This window comes from Lampetra planeri, chromosome 1 (assembly GCF_965212315.1).
Source record: "Lampetra planeri chromosome 1, kcLamPlan1.2.h2, whole genome shotgun sequence".
NCBI classification, from domain to species: Eukaryota; Metazoa; Chordata; class Hyperoartia; order Petromyzontiformes; family Petromyzontidae; genus Lampetra; species Lampetra planeri.
Window position 1 is genome coordinate 32,506,563 of NC_136107.1, and position 17,560 is coordinate 32,524,122.

Here is a 17,560-nt window from a genome sequence, read left to right on the forward strand (position 1 = left end):
GTAGCTGCAGGAATTCATAATCAAAAAACCTATCTACGTGACTTCACCGAAAGACCCACAAGAATATGAATTCCTGCAGTCACGAAAGCTTTAAGTCAACGCACGTGGCTACTTATGCTATTGGGATAACTCGGCGCACTGCCCGCAACCACCACCACCGCTACCACCACCACCGCTACCACCACCACCGCAACCACCACCACCGCTACCACCACCACCGCTACCACCACCACCGCAACCACCACCACCGCTAGCACCACCACCGCAACCACCACCACCGCAACCACCGCTACCACCACCACCGCAACCACCACCACCACCCGCTCACACTCCGACACCTGCTCGCTCTGCCGATCTCCCGCTGCGCCGCCAACTTGCGCAGCCCGATGCCGGCGAACACCGCCGCCACCACGAGCAGGGCGCCCACCCCGCACGCGGCGAGCACCACAGCCTGCTGCGGGTGGTGTTTGTCGTGCGGGAAGGTGCCCGGAGCGTCGCCGGCGCCCAGGTGCTGCTCCACGTCGGCCCAGCCCGGCGAGTCGTGGTTGTTGCACGACCGCTGGTCCAGCTTCTCGCGCAGGAACTGGCAGCAGAAGCGAAATCCGCAGGTGCCGCAGCAGTGCGTGTAGGGCTTGGTGCGGCAGTCGAACGGTGCGTCCCACTGACCCATCACGTCGTAGTAGCCGCGGCAGGTCTCAACCGGCTCCTTGATGATCGCCGGAACCACCGCTGCCTCCTCGTCGGCGCGTGTCTCCTCCATCCCTTGGCCATGATGAATCTTGCTGTGCATGTCTCCTGCTGGTATTGGTGGTGAGACTCCGTGCAGTGTGCCGATTGGGCCGATGCCCTTGCTGCTGCTGCTGTTTGAGGTTCGGCGAGATGCAGAAGATGCGGCCGAGCTGATCTGGAGGTCGCCCAGACTCAGGATGATGGTGGTCGTCATCATCGTCGTGGCTATCACCGCCACCATCATCATTTCCAACACCGACACCGTCGACTGGAAGGTTTGTTGTCGTTGCTGACGCTACCACCACCAGGACGCGATCACTGGATGGGAAGAATGAGCAGCACTTTGTTTAGAGGAGGAGGAGGGTGACATGTAGATGGGTGACGGTTAGATTTGAGGTCCGGATCCAAAATGGTCGGGGCTCACAGCTCCACACGAATCCTCTGAAGAACGACACCAGATTTGTTATATAGAGAGATAGACATCCAACTCTCGCTGCGACAGTCTGTGACCCCAATGCACCCTGTCAATGCCCCCCGCAGGGCAGGCAATGCCCTTCCCCCCCAATCTAAAGGTCAGACAGTCGCGCAACGCACTTCTAACACGTGTACCACTCTCATTCACGCAGTCGGTGCCGTATAGCGTGGTTGGCATGGGTCATGGTGCAGCTTCACTGCCTACACGCTCGATCGATGCGACACTGAACACAGTTACATGGGTAGCCTGAAGGGTTTGGCTCGTGAGAGCTTTAATCCATGAACAACAGCACGAACACACATACGGCTAATGCAAGGAGCGCCACGGTGGCGAGATGTTAACTACCTCGCCTGGTATACAGGAGGTCGTGGGTTCGATCCCAACCCTGATGCCTGCTGCTGTATATTTGTAGTTTGCATGTTTTCTCTCTCCGTGCTCGCGTGAATTTTTCTCTGGGTCCTCCGGTTTTGCCCTCCACATTTAGAAACGTGAGTTTAGAGTATTTGGCCGCTATGCATTTTAACACGATAAGCCGCCACTTCGTTGAGCTGTCATGTGTGGTCACATCGCTTTTGAAAATGAGCGATATAGCTTAGTGGGTCTTACTTGGTAAAATATAAAAAATGTCTAGTAAAAATTACTTTATGACCCCACTAAAGTCGCATGGTGATCACGTAATTCACTGTTATTGGCCACATGGAGACATTAACTCCGCTGAACGTCTGCCACACCGGGTGGTACTGACGAGTGAGGCATCTTGTCCTGTGTTCATGCACGACGCGGATGGCTTCAGTTTGCACGAATTCACGTGCACTGAAAGGGGGGAAGGTACTGGAAGAGGTTGCCATCACTCTGTGCGGTAGTAGATGCGTTCCAAAAAGGGCGCACAAAGCGAAACCGCACGAGGAGACAGCTGCCTGATTAGTAGTACACAAAAAGATCCCCCGTGTAGCCTCAACAGACTGTAGGGGCAAGTGCTGTTAGCGAGCATCTATCAAGGCCGGCACGGCACATGAGGTGAGTGGCCAACACCACGCCCGGCCGCCTTTGTCTCCCTAGTGGCGAAGTTTACACAGGTACTCATTTGAAGCTGAGTCAACCTAGGGGAGACCCAAGACCGGTTCAAATCATCGTCACTGGTGTTGGCCGTGAGCAGGGAATCGAACCCAGGACGCCAGGTTTGTAGTACAGCGCGCTAACCACTTCACTACCGCTCCCCGCTAGTAGTACACACACACCACAGCACACACACAGTACACACACCACAGCACACACACAGTACACACACAGTACACACACATCACAGTACACACACAGCACACACAGTACACACACATCACACACAGTACACACACACACCACAGTACACACGGTACACACATCACTGTACACACACACAGTACACACAGTACACACACACACCACAGTACACACACAGTACACACAACACAGCACACAGTACACACACAATGTCCGACCACATAGCCGCATGTGAGCGAATTCAACCCGCATAGTATATAACGACTAACGAATAGAATGAGGTTAGCCGCAAATACGTGAAAATCGCACTAACTGAAACCGCGTGAAGCGAGGGAACGCTGTACATGAAAACAAATGGTTAAAACAATATACAGCATTTAGATAGTATAGCTTCACCGAGAGAGCTTGCAGAAAGTAACGAACACACAGATCAAAAGAAGAGACGGGTGAATAGAGGGTAGAATAAATATGCTAAAATCGAGGCTATTCACAGCAATAGTGTGCAAACATTTACAATCCAAAATTGGATTGCAGAAAATAATTGCCCACAGATAAACGGAGAGGGTACGAAACAATCTCAGACCTATGTACAATACGATCACCAATGGAAATGTACCACAGGACGTTATACATAACGACTTAATAACAGGACCCTGCGGGGTGGGCTGGTAGGAACGAATAACCAAAGAATATAAACATAATGTATTATTACACTTGTTTAGCCAGGAAAGCCCCACTGAGTCAAAAGGTTTTTGTAGGGTCCTGCCAAGTGTTTGCAGTAGGGGTCGATGTTGATACACGGACGGACGGACGGACGATATAATCTATTGGTGGTCTGGTCCACTTCGTTCCTACCAGTAAAAAAAACTCTGAATAAACCACAGTATATAGGCAATGCGTATATTGCACTTCTTTCGCACCGTATGTAGCCAACCGCGCTAAACGCAAAAAGCAGTTCTAAAGAAGTGAGTTTTCAACCTAGATTTAAAAGCGCTTAGCTCCAGTGGCTTCCTAATATCGGAAGGAACTGCGTTCCATACGGCCGCAGAAGCGCATCTGGAAGAAAGTGCGCGATGGAGTGACCGTCTTTGTTCGATGGCCAGCCAAAAGGCGTTTCGACGATGACCGGAGCTTCGTGTGATGGTTCATGCTCCGTGACGAAATGAAGTTCACAGGGCAAAGAGACACAAATGGAGGGACAACTGGAAAACACGAGGGAGTTCGCACAGTATATAGTTGTTAAAGTCGGACCGAGATCAAAATGATCAATTAAAGTCGCAGGTAAACAGCGGGTTGCAGAACGTCATGGCACTTGCCGCAAACAGTCTGTTAAGGCTATACGGGGGATCTTTGTGTATGTGTGTGCAGATAATGGAACAAAGCGGGATGTGTGTGTGTGTGAATAGTGAATGAGAAAACAAATCCATTGGCCTACTTGTGGCGTCCAGATCGATGTTTGCCCCTCGAGTTATTTGTTTCAATATCGCAACCTTGGTCCTGAATTCGACCTCATGGAGGCGCATCAGCAGGCGTCGCCTTCAATCGGGCCGCGTGAAGAAATATCGCAGCAAAGCACCCGGCCTCAGTTCCTCCCCCCAGCGGGTGATGTCTACGCCGTACCAAGGTACTCGTTTAAGGCTGAGTTTACCTAGGGGAGGCTCAGGATCGTCACTCATGTTCGCCGTGGTCAGAAATCAAACTCAGTTTTTTGTCCGGACGTTTCGTCGATGCAGTGCACTCGCCACTGCACCACGGCTCACTATGTGTACATGTGTAATGAGTTCAACCGAGTCGCAGACGTAGACTTGGAGACAACACATTTATTCAACTCCAACACACAGGGTAACTTCCCCTAAACAGAATAACAACCTACGGTGGTGACCACCAGGCTAACTACACTAGTTACCACGTGACTGGTGTAGTTAACCTGGTGGTGACCACCAGGCTAGCTACACTAGTTACCACGTGACTGGTGTAGTTAGCCTGGTGGTGACCACCAGGCTAGCTACACTAGTTACCACGTGACTGGTGTAGTTAACCTGTGGTGACCACCAGGCTAGCTACACTAGTTACCACGTGACTGGTGTAGTTAACCTGGTGGTGACCACCAGGCTAACTACACTAGTTACCACGTGACTGGTGTAGTTAGCCTGGTGGTGACCACCAGGCTAGCTACACTAGTTACCACGTGACTGGTGTAGTTAACCTGTGGTGACCACCAGGCTAGCTACACTAGTTACCACGTGACTGGTGTAGTTAACCTGGTGGTGACCACCAGGCTAACTACACTAGTTACCACGTGACTGGTGTAGTTAACCTGGTGGTGACCACCAGGCTAGCTACACTAGTTACCACGTGACTGGTGTAGTTAACCTGGTGGTGACCACCAGGTTAACTACACTAGTTACCACGTGACTGGTGTAGTTAGCCTGGTGGTGACCACCAGGCTAGCTACACTAGTTACCACGTGACTGGTGTAGTTAACCTGGTGGTGACCACCAGGTTAACTACACTAGTTACCACGTGACTGGTGTAGTTAACCTGGTGGTGACCACCAGGTTAACTACACTAGTTACCACGTGACTGGTGTAGTTAGCCTGGTGGTGACCACCAGGTTAACTACACTAGTTACCACGTGACTGGTGTAGTTAACCTGGTGGTGACCACCAGGCTAACTACACTAGTTACCACGTGACTGGTGTAGTTAGCCGGGTGGTGACCACCAGGCTAACTACACTAGTTACCACGTGACTGGTGTAGTTAACCTGGTGGTGACCACCAGGTTAACTACACTAGTTACCACGTGACTGGTGTAGTTAGCCTGGTGGTGACCACCAGGTTAACTACACTAGTTACCACGTGACTGGTGTAGTTAACCTGGTGGTGACCACCAGGCTAACTACACTAGTTACCACGTGACTGGTGTAGTTAACCTGGTGGTGACCACCAGGTTAACTACACTAGTTACCACGTGACTGGTGTAGTTAACCTGGTGGTGACCACCAGGCTAACTACACTAGTTACCACGTGACTGGTGTAGTTAGCCGGGTGGTGACCACCAGGCTAACTACACTAGTTACCACGTGACTGGTGTAGTTAACCTGGTGGTGACCACCAGGCTAACTACACTAGTTACCACGTGACTGGTGTAGTTAGCCTGGTGGTGACCACCAGGTTAACTACACTAGTTACCACGTGACTGGTGTAGCGGACCGGGACCAACAGCTTGGGTCCGGGTCCACGTGTTGGAGACTCGTTGAACGTAGAACGTTGGTTTCTTCAGGATGAACAACAACAATGCCGGTGCCTCTGGGGACCCGGCTTAGATTCTCTGCGGCGTGGCCGGCTCCGACCTTGACCACGTCCACCTTCTAGAATCCTCGGGAAAGATCTCGGTCCCAGTCACGCTACCACCCCTAGCCATGGCCTCGAGTAACCTCATCCTTCGGCCGGCACTCACACACACCCTGTCCTGTCGGGGCTGGCACTGCACGCCAAGCGTGATGCCATCCAGCGCTGTCAACCAGTGCTCACCGGGCCCTCTAAGGCCGGCACTGCACAGTGACATCCCGCGATGTCACTACACACATGTGTATACATTAGCACCCACGTGCACACCCACTTACGTAGGACATGGACCTCGGGCTGATGCATTGGGCGTGCGTGCCGCACCCACGGATCGAACCTAGCTGCCTGGGGAATGGAAATGGGCAACATGCGCATAAAAAGATAAAGATCCCCCGTATAGCTGTTAACAGACTGTAGAGGCAAGTGCTGCAAGTGGACCACGCCCAGCCGGTTTTGTCTCCCTCGTGATGTTTTACACGTTGCACCAGGAACTCAGTTGAGGCTGAGTCGACCTAGGGGAGGCCTAGGACCGGTTCAGATAATCGTCACCGGGGTTGGTCGTGAGCGGGAATCGAACTCGGGTCGCCGGGTTCGTAGCGCAGTGCGCTAACCACCTGCGCATCCACCCACATACACACACAACGACCCCGCTCCGTGCAGCCTTCACAGATTGTTGGAGCAAGGATTGTTAACTGGCACCACATGAGGGCAGGATTGTCCATGAGGCTGCGGTGTGGCCAGTACCGTGCCCAGCCACCTTTGTCTCCCCGGTTCTGATGTTTTACACTGACAACGGGTACTCATTTCAGGTTAAGCTGACCTATGGGAGTCCCAGGACCGGTGTTTACGTCACTCGCCACTAACGTTAGCTGGGAATCGATCTCGAGAGGTCACTCGCTCGATTCTATAACCCAACGTGGCCATTGAAACCGTGCTGGTTTTCAAGTGCCGCCCCCCTCCCCCGTCCTCTGACCCCACCTCTGTCCAGCCAGCAGTATTAATGGGAATGCTACAGTCTAGTCCAGGGGTCGGCAACCTACGGCTCCGGAGCCGCATGCGGCTCTTTACGGGCTGCTTCTTGACGATATGTACGTATGTACATAGATGCATTGCGGCTCTTGAAATACTGAATTTTGTACCGAATTGGAAAGAAATGGCTCTTCTTGTTGTTTTGGTTGCCGACCCCTGGTCTAGTCGATCGGCGGATGGCGTGTGGTGGGGTAAAGTGCGGGCACGCGCATCTCTCACAACGCATCCGGCCAATGTGGAAGAGAAGACCAAATGGTCTTTAGAGTTCGCTCGAGTGGAGGCCTCAGGAAGATCAAAGCGTGTGGAGCAAAACGTCGGACACCATGACGAACGCACGGTACAACCCGAAAACACATCACGGAGGTATACAGCACAAATCGCAACAACCTACACATTGTATATACTCTTAGTTCTTTCGGTAAAGTCACGTAGGTAAAAAATTAAATTAAAATTAATAAAAATAAAATCACGTTTCGGGGGCAACATCACTTGATATCAAGTGATGCAGCAAATCTGGCTGTGACGGTCCCACCTGATGACGGAGACTTGTGTTGCCTCCGAAACGTCGTAATTTTATTTTATATTAATTTCATTTTTTACCTACGTGACTTTACCGAAAGAACAAAGAGTATGAATTATTGCAGTCATGAACGCTTCAAATCTAGAAGGAAATACACACGGTATCCCTGGTATTTACTGTATTCGTATGTGTACCTTATGAATGCTGGTGGGCGCTCTGCCAATATTGCCTGGTGCAAGCACATTTACACAACACGCGCTTTTCACGAGGGATCGAAAGACAGACAACCAGTGACGTGAATTTAAATCTAAAATATATTTTATTTTATTGCTTCGTTTACCACGGTAATGCTGGCCGAAACAATGAACACCCTTTATATTGACCGCAGCAACTATTCAACATGTGGGGGTTCATGATAGGGGACGCCAAAAATACTGTTAACACTAATTGCCATTTAGTCATGAATGCTTCACCGATTCTCAAGTAAGACCATAATTTTCACGACAGTCCATGTTAGATTGATTGGCCAATTTGTTAGCTATTATTTTGCTCGGAGAAAATCCACACACACACACACACAAGGACAAAATGCTCCAACAATTTACTTTATGTACTGCCCCTTTTAAGTGACGAGTTATTGGCGTGGCCATTGATGGCCAGGCAGAAATAATCAACTTACAATGTAATTACAGATGGCTGGTGTTAACCCATGTAAAGGAGAGAGCCTGGCAAAGTCAACAAGTATTTTTCAAAAGATCTGTGTGGTATTGCGAGTTAACAAACGTCTGATTGGTTTGGTCCGAATAGTTGCTACAGTGTTAATATGTGAAAATGTTAATGTTTAGGGCTTTAATAAACCAAAAGAAATAAGAAAACATTAGAATGCCGCGGCATGCCAGCGGAAGAAATTACACATCCCAATATGCTGGTACCAGTCCCTGGAAAGTAGATCCGCTGCTGGCTTTCCAAAAAATGTTACTCATATACATAAGCCCACTAAAACGATAGCGTGTTGATTTGACCTTCAAATGAGATTCCATCTCTCGGATAGGAGTGTGAATGGAGCTCTCTAGCCACAGAATCAGCCCTCTATTTGAAACGTATATATGCATACATACATGGAATTATACATGCAATCATACATGCATGTACATTGCAGATTGTATTTCTGCATTAGGAAACAGTTAATAACGTGTGCATGTGAGCATCGCTAATTTAGATGACAGCTCTTTTTTTTCTGACATCCCAGTCGACCGCTGCTCGTGTTGCGAGTCGTTCCGCCGCTTTAGTTTAACGTTTTTAAGGAATGGGAGCTCCTCCAAACATTCCCAGAAGCCCCGTGTCTGGAACTGGTAGGGCTAATATCTTCTGTACCTGTAACAGAAATGGAAGAATAGTGTTGAATTGAGTCAGGGCATACGACTGCATGTGTGTATGTGTGTGTGTAGTGACATAGAATTGGTCATGTAGCAGGATAGTGCTGGCTGCTGGCGGGGAAGGGGATCTGCAGCTTACAGCAGCCCTCACGACAGCAGCAGGCCACGTGATAGACCAGAGAGGGATCTAGGGGAAAGGTCACGGAAGGGGCACACAAAGAACCCACGGGTAGGTTCTAGAAAGGGGGCGTGGCCGGGGGCGGAGCCAGGCCACGCTGACAGTAAAAGAGGGGCCCCAGGAGGGGAGCTCGGGGCTGTCGTGTGGAGTGGGATCCCCGTCGTGCTGCTGGAGTCTTCGCCGTTCTTCTCTCGTCGTCTTCGTCTTCACCATCTCAGCGTCGCCAGTCGGACAGTCTACCAGCTGTCCTGACAGGGAACCGTAGTCGGCTATAGACGGATTATTGGAAGTGTTAACTCGTAAGGCCGTGTTAATAAACAGAGTGCCTCCAACTCTTCGTGTCTCCGAGTCAGTCACTACTCGTGAATACCAAACGACTGGACGTGTCTGTCTGGTGGGAAGTGGTGGCACACTGCGCTAAGAACCTGGCGACCCGAGTTTGATTTCCGATCATCGCTAACATCGGTGACGAATATCTGAACTGGTCCTGGGCCTCTCCTAGGTCGACTCAGCCTTGAATTGTGAAGTGTGTAAACATCAGCACTGGGGAGACAAAGGTAGCCGGGAACAGCGCTGGCCACCCACAACCCTCGTGTGCCGCATCAGCACTTGCCCCAACAGTCTGTTGAGGCTATACGGAGGATCTTTGTCTTCGTACATGTGTGTGTGTCTGTGCATGACTGTGTGTGTCTGTGCATGACTACGTGTGTCTGTGCATGACTGTGTGCGTCTGTGCATGACTGTGTGTGTCTGTGCATGACTGCGTGTGTCTGTGCATGACTGTGTGTCTGTCTGGACCGCTGGACGGGTACCACAGGAGCCCGGCCACGTAAAACTACGTGGCCGGGAGTCGGAGCCTTTCCCTGTACACCTTGGGGTGCGACAGGGATGTCCTCTGGCTCCCACATTATTTAACATCTACTTCGACTGCGTAGTTCGTGAAGCCTTCAATAGCTGTACCGGGGGAATTTCCATTTGGTACAGATATAATGGGAGGCTGATCGACGCCCGGGTGCGATCAAGGGATGGCTCCCTATTGGTCAACCACGTTATGTATGCCGATGATTTGGTAATAGCTGCTCATTCAGAAGAGGAGTTGGAGACGCTGCTGCTGAGACTGGAGCGTGCCACTAAGAGGTGGGGCCTTACCATCAGCCCCACCAAAACTAAGCACCTGCCTGGGTATGTTGTACCATCGGACACTCCACCCCCACAACTCCCAATCGGTGATGGGGCAGTTGTGGAGAAAGTGGAGAGTTTCCCATACCTGGGCAGTGTGCTTATGACCGGCTCCAGTTTATCAGCAGAGGTCTCACTCCGAATCAGTCGAGCGGCAATATCTTTTCATCGGTTGCGTAACGCTGTGTGGAAGCTACCTGGTCTGTCGCTCCGCACGAAGCTTCAGGTCTTCTCGGCCACGGTCATTCCCTCCCTTCTCTACGCTTGCGAAATGTGGACCCCCCTAATAGAGCATCTTCGTCGGTTGGAAACATTTAGGCTGGCCTGCCTACGATCCATCCTGGGTTTAACCAGGCTGGATTGTGTGAGGAGCTCACAAATCCTTGAAAGATCTGGGCAAAGTCCCATCGGTGAGCTCCTCCGGCAGGCAAGGCTGCGTTGGCTGGGTCATGTAGCCCGCATGCCCAGCTACCGCATGCCTAAACAGCTTTTGTTCGGCCGGATCGAGGGGGCTAAACGGGCGCGGCACGGGCTAGAGCAGAGATGGAGTGATGTGGTACAGGAGGACGTGGAGCTGAGTGGACTTGCCGATGACTGGTACCAGCGGTGTCAAGATCGGCCTCAGTGGAGGAGGCTCGTGAAGGACGCTACTGGGCAGTTGGAGGCAGTCGCCCTCCAACAACAACGGAGGGCGGAGGAGCGACGCTCACAACAACGAGCGGAGCGCCGGGTGGCTAAAGCACAGCAAGTTGGTACAGTAGGGGGCACAGGTGGTGCATCAGCCAGTCATCTCGGTCATCTCGGTCAGTCGACCCGTGGCACCTGCTGGGTCTGCCCCGTGACCTCCTGCCAGCGGGCGTTCGACACTTCACGTGGCCTCAAGGTGCACTTGGCCTGGCACAAGCGTCATGGTGACGTCAACGCCACTTAGTGGCGAATGGCGGTTGTTGTTGTCTGTGCATGACTGTGTGTCTGTGCATGACTGTGTGTGTCTGCGTGTGACGTGCCTCCCGGAACTTGGGGTGCTTGGCATCGCACAGGAGCTGCAGGATGATGCACTCGCTGGTCGTGATGAAGACGCCACTCTGCTTCATACGCTCAAACGCCATCAGCCGGTCCACCTGGCTGTGAAGGCATCACACGCACCACCACTTATACCGAGGTGTGATGTTTTCACAAATGCCGCTGAATGAGTGGATACTCCAATTCATTCAGCAATGGTCAAGAGGTCAAGACGATTCTAAAATGTGGAGAATTCATTTTCTCAGTGTGGTCACCAACGACTGCACACAAACACATCATGTGAAACTGGGATTTTGAGTTAATATGGCAAAAGTAAATTATCAGTTTGAATGCCATACAGTGAAAAATTATCTGCAGCAGGGTATGTGAGACGTTTATGCCCGAGTGTGAATGAAAAAGTTAGCCTGAAGTCATCTCAGAAGAAGTTCTAATATCTGTAATTCCTGTAAATATAAAATTAGTAAGTCACCCCTGATATCCTAAGGCACAATAAAATATCTATTTTGCTCAATGTATTATCTTGGATTGTGATGCATTGTAGATATTTGGTAATACACAGCTAGTTAAACAGCCTCCCCGTATCCCTCATCCCCCAACTTCAGATGATCCAAAATACCACTCCAAGACTCCTCACCCGTAAACAAGACCACGTTACCCCAATACTCCGATCCCTTCACTACTTCCCGATCCAATCCTGGATGAATCCTGGATCAATCCTGGATCTACAGGACATCTGTGAAAAAGAGCTTCATAGCTCACAGGATTCCTCCAGAATAACTACAAATTCAGATTATGATTCAATGGCAAGATCGATCCTCTATGAATCCTGTCTACTTCTCTCATCTCACTCTACTCCCCTCCACGCACTCTCCTGCCTCTCCCCTCTCATCTCACTCTACTCCCCTCCACGCACTCTCCTACCTCTCCCCTCTCATCTCAGTCTACTCCTCTCCACGCACTCTCCTGCCTCTCCCCTCTCATCTCACTCTACTCCCCTCCACGCACTCTCCTACCTCTCCCCTCTCATCTCAGTCTACTCCTCTCCACGCACTCTCCTGCCTCTCCCCTCTCATCTCACTCTACTCCCCTCCACGCACTCTCCTGCCTCTCCCCTCTCATCTCACTCTGCTCCCCTCCACGCACTATCCTGCCTCTCCCCTCTCATCTCACTCCACTCCCCTCCACGCACTCTCCTGCCTCTCCCCTCTCATCTCACTCTACTCCCATCCCCACACTCTCCTGCCTCTCCCCTCTCATCTCACTCCAATCCCCTCCACGCACTCTCCTGCCTCTCCCTTCTCATCTCACTCTACTCCCCTCCACGCACTCTCCTGCCTCTCCCCTCTCATCTCACTCCACTCCCCTCCACGCACTCTCCTGCCTCTCCCCTCTCATCTCACTCTACTCCCCTCCACACACTCTCCTACATCTTCCTTCTCATCTCTCTCCACTCCTCTGCAAGCACTCTCATACCTTCCCCGTCATTCAATTCTACTTTTCTCCACACAATCTCCTGAATCTCACCTCTCTGCTAACGTCACTCACTCTCCCCTCTAGAAACAAAGGCTCTCATCGTATGTGCAAAAAAGCCACTTTTGTTATTCATCTGCATCTGACAAATCCGTCACATCTCCGTTGTTCTGAAATCCTCGGCACACTCGAACGTCATTTTTGCTGTTCATGAAACCCACATACACCTGTACTGTGCACCCTACCCTTCACCAACATGCCCTGACCAGCCTGAGGTATGGTCAAACAAGCCCCAGAACCAATAAGACCTGGAGAGGCTGTCATCCAGCGGTGGATCAACAAAGTTATAATTATCATAAAGGGGTAGTGTGCATGACATTTGAAAATTCTATCTAAGTTACACAACCACCGTATTGGACTCTTGATGAATGAGCATATTATGCTGAAGGTAATCAACCTGCGAGCGGAACAGGCGTCGGCGATCAGGTGTACATCCACGCCTCGCTCCAGCAGGTCCAGCGCAGTCGCCTGGCAGCCATCACCAGGGCAACCATCGCCACGGCAACCCGTGATCACCATAAAGTGAGAGGGTGTGCGGGAAATAGGGTCGATACAGGAACACACGCAAATAACTTAACACGACGTAACATTGGCACGCGCAAGCCATTCAATACTACGCAGGTCATGTTGTTACCACGTACAATATGTATCAATTTGTAAAAAGCCATCAGCGGTTGTGCTACTGTTGAAATTAGCACCCACGATAGTAATGATGTGTTGTTTAAGTTGTATATGGAGCATCATTCATGTAAATTTTATCTCACAATCACGGAGGCAGCAGTCGAGCAGGAAGGCAGCCAGGCAGTGAACCGGCACCAACAATTGCCCATCCAAGGCCTTATTCAGGCTCAACCACACGATGCCCCCACGATGCGGTCTAACGATATCAGGCGCATTCCAGGTGATTCACTCGTGGGCAATGAATTCCAATTTCAGCATCCACAAGTGGAAACATGTCGAACCTCACGCACGCAACTCTACGAGAAAACCCCGAGGCTTAAGAGTTGACACGAATCGTCGTCACGCTCGCTACCCACGACGACCGAGTTTATGAAAGACCCAACACAGAAGATCGCTGGGTTTAATCTTCCATGAAGCTCACGGTCCACCCTAAACCATATCCGCAGAAATCGTGGCAGCAGATGCGGATACCTGATGCACAAATGAAACGTAAAAAAACTCTCCAATAGTGTGCGACTGTGGTCATCTAGCACAGACCGTACAACGCATAACGACGCAATGCCCGATTCGCAAATAGGAAGGAGACATCGCAGCGATACACTCCGCCGCTCCTGACGCGATTGTCTGGCTTGACCACCTGCACTTGAAATTGTAGTCGATGCCCTGCATCTACATCGGCTGCCCCCTCACCATGATGCACGCCTGCGCCTCGATTCCGCACAGCACCACGGAGCGCGGCGCCGGCAACGTCTCCAGCAGCGTCAGGACTTCCGGCATGACCATGCTGAGCGACGTCTTGGGGAAGGTGGGCAGGTCCGACGCTCCCAGCTCGGACACCGTGGGGCCCAGGCCATCCGGGTACTGCTCCGTCACGACGGCACCCACCCCCAGCAGCCGCGATGCCTGCAACGGGCCGTTCGGTGATTGTGTTTATCGTCGTGGTCTTTTTTTCCTTTACAATTTGATTCGTCGTAGTTTTTTTTTTATCACCGATTGCGCTATCGACGTATTGCGCTATCGAGACCTTCGTCTGCGTGTGAATTTTGTGCGTGCGTGTGTTGTGCGTGCGTGTGTTGTGCGTGTGTTGTGCGTGCGTTGTGCGTGTGTTGTGCGTGCGTGCGTGTGTTGTGCGTGCGTTGTGCGTGTGTTGTGTGTGTTGTGCGTGTGTTGTGCGTGCGTGTGTTGTGCGTGTTGTGCGTGCGTGTGTTGTGCGTGTGTTGTGCGTGTGTTGTGCGTGTATTGTGCGTGCGTGTATTGTGCGTGCGTGTGTTGTGCGTGTGTGGTGCGTGTGTTGTGCGTGTGTTGTGCGTGCGTGTGTTGTGCGTGTGTTGTGCGTTCGGGTGTTGTGCGTGCGTAATGAGCAGTGCTTTGGCGACGTTCACTTGCAATAGTCGCGCGGACGTTTGCACGATCTCGGGGAAATAGATGACCCTATTGCGGAACCTCTCCTGCATGTCGCACAGCAGCAGCATGGTGCGCGCCGGCACCAGCTTCCCCAGACGCAGCATCGTGTCCGATCGCACGCCGACACGCACACGGGATGTCACCGTGTAGCCTTCAGAAAAACACGAGCAATTTTGGCACGGAGGCACAGGCAACCACAGACATGCGGGAAGGCGGCCAGAGCTGGCGCCAAAAATTCTCAAGCGCTGTGATCCATTACTTGTGTAATGTGAGGATATACCCGGGTTGCTGATGGATCACAACCCGTTACGATGATTGGCTCTGCCGGTCCTGGCCCATAGCCAATGGGGTGAAGTCTAGGGGCGTGGCCCTGACGTAATGGGAAGGTGACATCTGTAAGTAGAGGATTGGTTCTGCTGGCTTTAGCCACAGCCAATGGGGGGACGAGTCAGGGGCGTGGTCCCGGGAGCGTACGATGGAGTCTAGAAGATTCCATAGAGGTTAACCAGGATTGGTGGAAAGGTACCACGTGACCCGAGCATTAAATAGGGGTGGAGACGAACAACAGGTGGTCAGATCTGGCACGAACGGAGGGTGAGGCCACGCGGGAGCGGGGTCCAGGCTGCCACGTGGCCGCGCGTGTCTCTCTCTATCCCTCTCACACTGTCTGTCAGCAGCGTGAAGGAGTGTTGTAAAAGAAAGACAAATAAAGACCGGATTTCAGAAGTCGCTTCCACGACCTTTATTACACTTTGATGTATGGCCAACTACACGTACAAAGGCAAAGACCACCCGGTATAGCCTTCAGACTGTTGGGGCAAGTGATATTAGTGAGCACCTATGAAGATCAGCACGGAGCATGAGGGGGCGGTAGGGCCAGTACCACGATTGGTTGACCTTGTCTCCCGAGTGCTGATGTTTACACACGGCACCAGCTCCTAATTTAAGGCTAAGTCCATCTAGGGAATGCCTAAACAAAGTTCATATACTGAACACTCACATAGCAGCACGCAGATACACACACCAATCCATCTACATACATACGTAGTGCCTCCTACTCCTAGTGTCGGAGTGCGTCACTACACATACATGACCACAGATGCAATCCAACTCACAGCAACATCCACCCACATACAGAATTACACATGTGAAAGTTATAAGGGTTGTTTTCAACTAGACGCATGGCTTTTAATTTCTCTTTCATGAAATCCACATGTACACATGTGCGTATGTGTATGAATACCGTACTAATGGAGAGCGGTGGTGTCGCGGAGACCCGAGATCAATTACTGCTCATGACCAGCACCAGTGACAATTATCTGAACCGGTCCTGGGCCTCCCCTAGGTCAACTCAGCCTCAAATGACTTCCCTAGTGCGGTGTGTAAGCATCGCCACTGGGAAGGCAAAGGCGGCCGGGCGTGGTGTTGGCCCCCCACCCCTCGTGTGCCGTTGCTGGCCTTCATACTCGCTAACAGCACTTACCTCAACTTTAACATATTCCTGCGGAGGGAGCTGGTAGGAACGTCGGGTTGCTCGGTCAATGGCCAGGATCAACGGCGGCGTGGTGTATTTCGCAAATATGCCCGACTGTGAGGGCGGGCACAAGCCGGCGTGAGTAGGTTAAACGTTGAGTTTTATAAGGGCACCACGGGGTGACCAGCCCCTCCCCACCCAGCCCCACCCCTCACCCAGCCCCACCCTCCCCACCCAGCCCCTCCCCACCCAGCAGCCCCTCCCTGTACGACGGACGGACGGACACACTAATCCCCTGTGGGCTGGTGTAACCAGGAGGTTCCTACCAATATAAGCTGAACTGTACGGTACATTGAACTTCTTTCGCACCGTACGTAGCCTACCGAGCCAATCGGAGGTTATTTGAGGGGTGGGGGGGTGGGGGGACCTTTGTACTGCGCACGAACCAAGCCAGCCTGCGTTATGTTTGACGCGGTATGCTGCCACTTACTGATGCAACTGCGTGCCGTTCTGCGCACACTGAGGGACATTCGGAGGTCAAAGGAGGTCAAATGCCTCACAGGCGAAGCGCCGCTGGCGTGGTGGCCACGCAACACAAACCCGTGGGCCCGTGGAGTAACACATCCCCGTGGTCTAACCACGTAGCCGAGAAGAGGGCCCGAATTAAACTCAGAAGCGTTAAATAGCAAAGATAATTTTACGAATTTAAAGAAATCGAACAGGTTGCCTCTGGAAACGCGAGCAGCAAATCCAACGATTGCAAATGATTGCCACTGCTATCAGTGCCCGAGCTTATTAGGGATCGATTCAGACCTCTTTGGTCACCCCGTGTAACTCTTATACATCTCAAAGTTCATCCCACAAAGTCCCATGGCAAGCGGAGAAACACAAACGCATCGAGAAAATATTCTTGGTTCTTTCGGTAAAGTCACGTAGAAGGGAAATAATAAAATAATAACAATATCAAACAATTTCTTTATTATTTTATTACTTCCCTTCTACGTGACTTTACCGAAAGAAGCAAGAAAATTAATCCCTGCAGTCACGAAAGCTTTAAATCGAAATTTTACATCGAGAAAAGTTTAATTTTTTACCCGGATTGAAAGGGCTGTACGCCGTATGGACCTGAGAACTCAACGTCCCTGTACAAGAATACGGGTAGATCGTATGGCACGTTATGAATTAGTATTGTTGTTGTTATAAATAAATAGTTGTAGTTGTTATAAATAAATAGTTGTAGTTGTTGTTGTTACGAGTCGGTGGGGTGGACCGCGAGCCGCTTGCAACTCACCCACGACCACCGTGCAGCTTGGATCGATTACACCAAATCGACAAACGATTCCAACTCTCGATT

The 17,560-nt window shown here is 51.4% G+C and overlaps 2 protein-coding genes across 3 annotated transcripts; both read right to left on the bottom strand.

Moving 5' to 3' along the window:
• Positions 1 to 289: 289 nt before the first annotated feature.
• On the bottom strand, positions 290 to 1,231 carry LOC144717319 (protein shisa-9-like). Its single transcript, XM_078592825.1, has one exon. The coding sequence runs from the start codon at positions 974 to 976 to the stop codon at positions 290 to 292; it is 687 nt and encodes a 228-aa protein (XP_078448951.1). The 5' UTR covers positions 977 to 1,231.
• Positions 1,232 to 7,661: 6,430 nt separating this feature from the next.
• On the bottom strand, positions 7,662 to 17,556 carry ISOC2 (isochorismatase domain containing 2). 2 transcript variants are annotated; one of them, XM_078598866.1, is made up of 6 exons: positions 17,498 to 17,556; positions 14,711 to 14,883; positions 14,019 to 14,231; positions 13,045 to 13,115; positions 11,102 to 11,219; positions 7,662 to 8,735 (listed from the first exon to the last, which is right to left on the bottom strand). In XM_078598866.1, exons 2-6 carry the CDS (start codon positions 14,834 to 14,836, stop codon positions 8,661 to 8,663), a joined length of 603 nt encoding a protein of 200 aa, XP_078454992.1. In that variant the 5' UTR covers positions 14,837 to 14,883; positions 17,498 to 17,556; the 3' UTR covers positions 7,662 to 8,660. The 2 variants fall into 2 exon arrangements, with proteins under 2 accessions (XP_078454992.1, XP_078455001.1); XM_078598875.1 differs by lacking the exon at positions 17,498 to 17,556 and adding an exon at positions 17,301 to 17,429.
• Between the last annotated feature and the right edge of the window lie 4 nt (positions 17,557 to 17,560).